Below are 6,856 nucleotides of genomic sequence, written 5' to 3' on the forward strand. Positions count from 1 at the left end.
GGTTCACCAAAGACTATGTGACCAAATAGTGCAACAATTCAAGAATAACGTTTCTCAATGTAAAATAGCAAAGAACTTTTGCTTTTCATCATCTACAGTACATAATATCATTAAAAGATTCAGAGAATCTGGAGAAATCTCTGCATGCAAGGGACATGATTCATCCACAAATGCGAGTTAAAACACTAAAACACAAAGAAGAAACCATATATATATATATATATATATATATATATATATATACAGGATCCAGAAATGCTGCCACCTTCTCTGGGTCCGAGATCATTTAAAATAGACCGATGGGAAGTTGAGAAGTGTCCTGTGGTCCGACAAATCAAGATTTGAAATTCTTTTTGGAAAAAAATTATGGACACTGTGTCCTCCGGGCTAAAAAACACTGAGCTTGTTATCAGTGCACAGTTCAAAAGATAGTATTCATGATGGTATGGGGTGCATTAGTACACATGACATGGGTGACTTGCACATCTGTGAAGGCACCTTTAATACTGAATGATATATATACAGGTTTTGGGAACATATACTGCCATCCAGACCACGTCTTTTTCAGGGAAGGTCCAGATCTGTCACCCACTGATAACATTTGGCGCATTCTGAAATGAAAAATTCGACAAAGAAGACTTGTATTGTTGTGCAGCTGAAATCCTATATCGAGCAAGAATGAGAAAACATTTAACTTTCAAAACTACAGCAGTGTCTCCTCAGTTCCCAAATGCATACAGAGTGTTGTTAAAAGAAGAGGTGATGAAACACAGTGGTAAGCATGCCCCCGTCCCAACTTTTTTGGAACGTGTTGTTGGCATCAAATTCAAAATGGGCATATATTTTTCAAAAAACAATAACATTTCTCAGTTTCAACATTTGATATGTTGTCTTTGTGGTATTTTCCTTTAAAAAATGGTTTACATAATTTGCATATTATTGCCTTCTATTTTTATTTACATTCTGCACAGTGTCCCAACTTTTTTGCAAATGGGGTTGTATATTAAGATGTGTTTCCTGTTGTGGCCTTTAGGAAAGTGCCCATGTTTGGTTTGGAGGCCATCTTCCGTAACGGTGTTCCGGTCGGTTACCTGCGGCGCTCTGAGATTGGATTTGCCATCAACAAAACCATCGGCTACGGATACGTCCGGAATCCAGACGGAGGGCTGGTGAGTGCACACTGACACATTCATCACAGCAGTCCACCAAACCAAAAACATCCAGAAGCCCACAACTGATGAAGGACATATTTTAATACCCAGTTACTGTTTATTTGCTGAATATAACATATTGGGGTAAAATGTGGCCTGTGCAAAAATTATGGTACATTTTACTTGTCATATCTTTTTTCCAATAAATTAAGCTGGTTAAATACTAAGCAAATAAATAGAAATTGTACACTAAAGCTTTGCCGGTTTTAAGCGTGTTCTCTGTAGAGGATGTGTTAACTTATTTGTTATGTAATTTAAACTTTTGACTGTAGTAGGTGTTTCTGATAAAATGGCCAATAAGTGTAAGTACAAGGAAGGTGTTTCTAATGTACTGGTGACAATGTATATACACTTAGAGGGAAAAGGGGCAATGATAAAGGGGGGCCTTTCTCACTGTATGGCTTTTTAATAGTGTTTGTAGGGTCTGTTTAGTGCAGAGTGAAGAGAAAAGCCCTGATCAACTCAGCTCTGGAGAACACTTCACTAACGCTCCACTGTGGAGAGACTGCACCCACACACGTCCCTCTGCCTCTATCTCTCCCTCTCACCTGCTCTTTTTATCTCCCTTTATTTCTCTCTCACACTTTACTTCTCTCATCACTTTCTCTCAACTTAACGTCCCACTCTTTGTTTTGGGGAGTATTCGTGGTTTATAATGTTACAGCATCATCTGCAGTAATAACACAATGACCAGTAGCATTGTGATTTAAATTCAGTTATGAACTACCATGTTACAGTTATAGAGCTTTACACTTAAGCTTGCATTTTACCTGATGGTAATACAATTATTATGTAGTTACCAACTGGCTAGCTTCTAATATGAATTAGTAATTTATAATGGTAACTATCTGCTGCACAGATGGCAATTAACACTGTTAGCAACCATGCATCTCCATGTTTGGTTGGTTAGAAACCAACATATTGCCAAATTGGCACCCTTTCTTCAAGCTTGTGATGTTCAGAACAGGGATGCACAATAAATCAGTGGGCTGATATATTATTTGCTGATAAATTGAAAAACCTAATTATTATTATCGGTCTGATAGTGAAATTATAGCCAATGATTAAAACCAATGCTTTTGCATCCTGTTTTTAGCTCAGGCACACACTGCAGCACGTATGGAAGTGTGAATACTGTAGTGCATGCAGTGTGTGTAGTGTTGAGGGACAGTGAGCTGGATATGAAGGGGCAGGTGTGTTGTGAGCTCAGGTGTCTTTATCAGTCCTGCTGAGGGTGGACAGTGCAGAGTAGCGCTCAACCAATCAGACTACTACAGTCACACTGACCAGTCACTCTCACACACACACACAAACGCTCACAAACGATTGGCCTCTAGATACACACACCATTCTGTTACTGTCTTTAAGAGGGATCTTCGATCGATTCCGATACCCGAGCTCAGGATATCTGCTGATACAGAGTACCAATCCATTTTTTTTCTTCTTCTTCAAATGAAGAGAGAATTCCAAGCTATGATAGATGTATTTTTAAGAAATTTTGGTAAATAAGAATTTTTAAAGTGAGGCACACTGGACAAGCATTTCAATTCAACCATATTCTATAAATGTATTGTTGGACTTCAAAGTCTTGATTGATCATTGTAGACACCTTAACCATTACCTCACACTGCAAAACTGGTCTGAAGCACAACAGAATCAGGAAAGACCTCTTTTGTCATGCTTTGTTAAAACAAAAGTTCTAGGTTCTGACTGGTACTATAGCACGTTTAGAGGGCAGTAGTGAGTAACGTTAGTGTATTTTATGTTTGTTAACACCTTTAGAGGGCAGTAATAGTTTATTTGATGTTTGTTAATAATACCTTAGAGGGCTGCGGTGAGCAGTATTTGTTTATTTAATGTTAGCACCTGTAGAGGGCAGTATTGAGTAATGTTTGTTTATTTGATGTTTGTTAATAACACCTTTAAAGGGCAGCAGTGAGTAATGCTTATTTGATGTTTGGTAATAACACCTTTAAAGGGCAGCAGTGAGTAATATTTGTTTGTTTGATGTTTGGTAATAACACATTTAAAGGGCAGCAGTGAGTAATATTTGTTTATTTGATCTTTGTTAACACATTTAAAGGGCAGCAGTGAGTAATATTTGTTTGTTTGATGTTTGGTAATAACACCTTTAAAGGGCAGCAGTGAGTAATATTTGATGTTTGTTAACACATTTAAAGGGCAGTGGTGAGTAATGTTTGATGTTTGTTAATAACACATTTAAAGGGCAGTGGTGAGTAAAGTTTCATGTTTGTTAATAACACATTTAAAGGGCAGTGGTGAGTAAAGTTTCATGTTTGTTAATAACACATTTAAAGGGCAGTGGTGAGTAATGTTTCATGTTTGTTAATAACACATTTAAAGGGCAGTGGTGAGTAATGTTTCATGTTTGTTAATAACACATTTAAAGGGCAGTGGTGAGTAAAGTTTCATGTTTGTTAATAACATTTAAAGGGCAGTGGTGAGTAATGTTTCATGTTTGTTAATAACACATTTAAAGGGCAGTGGTGAGTAAAGTTTCATGTTTGTTAATAACACATTTAAAGGGCAGTGGTGAGTAAAGTTTCATGTTTGTTAATAACACATTTAAAGGGCAGTGGTGAGTAACGTTTGTTTATTTGATTTTCTTATTTAAAGAAAATGGAGAAGGAGGGCAAGTGACAGACAAGAAAGAGAATGTGGAGGAAGAGCAAGAGTAATGGGGAGGGACAGAAGATGGGCGAGAAAGGCATAGCAAAAAAAGATGATAGTGAGATAAAACAGCAACAGAAATGAGCAGGGAAAGAAAAAGGGAAAAATGAAATGGTAAAGAAAGGGTGGATGTAATAGAGGCACAGAGAGGCAATGCAAGTGTAAGGGAGAAAGTTGAGGGAGAGAGAGTACTTGTTTAGTTGGAATGGTGTGACTGAGATGGAGATTGAGTGGTTTCTAAAGGTAGCTGTTCACTCTGAGAAGAGGCGTTTGGCAGCGTTTCTCTCAGTTAAGCAGTTTAGCAGAGAGGCTAAGTGCCCCGCAGTGGGGGGCTGGGGGTGGGCAGCACAGACATAATGTCAGGAAGTTATGTTGCCATGGGACACATTTAAGGGCTGCATGATGTTTTATATTTCTATCGTCGTGATTGAGGTTTCCTCAGTAACACAGCGCAAAGGGCTGAGAGAACAGAACATACAATAACTAATAATAATTATAATAACACCAACACTCAGATGACATCACCAGCACACAAAACGAAATCTTCCACAGCAACTGAACAGCTACCCTAGAGTAGTGTACTCCAACTATTAGCTAAACATGGTACTGATCTAAGGCCCTGTATCAATAGGGCTTGATTTAAGTGGGGGATGCAAGGGGTTGCCATCCCCTTGGTTAAATAAAAATGATAAAACCATCCTTCATTCTGTCCCCTTTGGGTCTCTGCAGATATCTATTATCAATATTTTCTTTCTTTCTATGTATTATCAATATTTTCATAGTCATATGTGAGATTTACACACTGCGGGAGTCCTTTATGTAAAACAAACAAGGTCTGATCGCAGTACAGAATGCAGAAGTGGTGATAATTTAGAATCCATGGGTATGTGTGCTGTACCACTCTACAACATAACCAATGAAAGCGAAAGCGAGCACACCCGTGGTCAGGTTTGGGGGGGGGGTGTGCATCAGCGGGGATCAAACACATGATCTTCTGATGATGGGGCTAATGCTTAGACAGTTGCACTGGTGGGTGGTTTTTAAGCAAACATTGCACTGGGGATTTTTACCGGACCTGGCAATCCTGCCCCCTGTAAAGAACACTAAAAAATACTGCAACATCTGTGAACTATCTTTAAAAAGAAACACAGGTGCGATAACCAGCATTAACCAGTAAGAAAAGTTTGAAGTCACTGAAAGTTGTTGTTCCTGCTTTAGAGTTTTCTCAAGGATGGAAGATGGCTTTGTTAAATAGCTGAACATTTTACAAGAAACCTCCAAATAAGTCAGAGTATGAAAGGGGATGCAACTGACCTGAATGCTAACTGATGACAGGAAAGCTCACAAAGGCAGTTTGATTCAAAATCTCTATAAAGAGGGGTGTTCTCTATAAATTCCAATTCGCTGGCTAATATTAATGAAAATGGAAAATGATACCATTGTTGTCATCTACCAGTAAATAACCATGAAAAAATAGTTCTTGTGTTGCCTTCAGTCAGAGACAAATTGAAGTTGTATACAGTTGTATGCAAAAGTTTCAGCACTCCTGTTCAAAGCTTGTTTTAATAAGTTAACACGTCTTTATCATACACCTACATTTGGTGTTCTACTGCAAAGTTTAATGTACAATTTTATTTAAATAAAATCTAAAAAGTGGCATAACTTTTGCACAGAACATTTTTTTTTTATGGTATATATGGCAAATAAACATTACTGGACATTACAATTGTACTTGTAAAATTGTAAGTTGTCACTTGTCTAACACTGTGATATCCAACAACTTCATCTTACTTGGCTGCCCTAGACACATTGATCCTTAGATGAGATTTTTGTGTTTCCAGGTGAGCCCTGACTTTATCCGCAGTGGGGAGTTCACTCTGGAGAGGATGGGGGTTGTGTATAAGGCCAAAGCCCACCTGAAGTCTCAGTTCGACCCAGAGAACAAGCGAGTGAAGGGCATCTACAGCACAGACTAAAGACTTCCTCCGCAGCCTGCAGGGACTGAATGTAGAATGGCCTTCATGTACAGCGGTCCACTTTAGGACTGTAACAGCAGGGCAGAATGCCCCCCTCAGTTCTGCATTAATGTTTAATATCTAAGGGAACTGTGTGAGCCGAGCAAGTCAGAAAACTGTGCCATATTTTAAAACGAAAAGAACAATGTCTTACGTCTTAAGCAGACATCAAAATGTATGACTTGTTATAGAATTTTCTATCAAAAGCATGGTCGATTGAAATTTTACAATGAAACTTGAAGTATTAAAGCACTACTTAATACCATACTTAGTAGGGCTAACTATATATATATATATATATATATGTGTATATGCTTTTGTTAGTTTGCTGCTCTTTGATTTAACCATAGATCTCCTGTCCAGCACAGTCTGCTGAAGGTATCACTTAAAAGCTGCATTTGAACGAGAGGACTACAATCACAGATTCTCTCATAATGCAGCTGAGCTTCTGAAGGGTCAAACTAAAACACTGGATTAATGTTACTAAATTAGTGTCATTAATAATTTTATCGCGTTGATGCATCATAGTTGCAAATACTGACAGCCCTACAAATTACACATTTCACATTAACCTGAGCCAGGCATCCTTTTTTATTCTGGTTTGAAAGTGTAAGCCTAAAACTTTATTCCTTGTGTCAGTACTTATAAGAACTTGAAAAATATCATGTAACGTATGTAGTGCATGAATTTATTACTTTTTCAAATTCATATGAAGATCACATTTGCCTCACTAATGTTTGTTTTTTCCAAACTGTGAAAAATCGGTGTTGTAGACATTCTCTATGTACCAACATTCTCTATGTACCAAAATAAATTACCACATAATTAGCTGTGCTGTCTGTTTTCCTGACTGAAGTTCATCTTCTAATCTGTCTTAATCTGATACATTGACGCATTGGCAATTAATTTATCAGCAATAAAAGCAAACAGTAATGTGCT

At 37.8% G+C, this 6,856-nt stretch overlaps 1 protein-coding gene across 3 annotated transcripts in view; it reads left to right on the top strand.

The window, feature by feature from the left end:
* The window catches only part of sardh (sarcosine dehydrogenase), a 77,926-nt gene extending 71,179 nt beyond the window's left edge, over positions 1-6,747 (top strand). For all 3 annotated transcript variants that reach the window (XM_036595385.1, XM_036595386.1, XM_036595387.1), the window contains exons 20-21: positions 1,034-1,169; positions 5,744-6,747. In XM_036595385.1, the coding sequence (XP_036451278.1) occupies positions 1,034-1,169; positions 5,744-5,878 (271 nt within the window). In that variant the 3' untranslated portion in view covers positions 5,879-6,747. The remainder of the gene's footprint in view (positions 1-1,033; positions 1,170-5,743) is intronic.
* Positions 6,748-6,856: the final 109 nt, after the last annotated feature.

Source organism: Colossoma macropomum, unplaced genomic scaffold (genome assembly GCF_904425465.1).
Source record: "Colossoma macropomum unplaced genomic scaffold, Colossoma_macropomum, whole genome shotgun sequence".
In the NCBI taxonomy this organism is placed as follows: domain Eukaryota; kingdom Metazoa; phylum Chordata; class Actinopteri; order Characiformes; family Serrasalmidae; genus Colossoma; species Colossoma macropomum.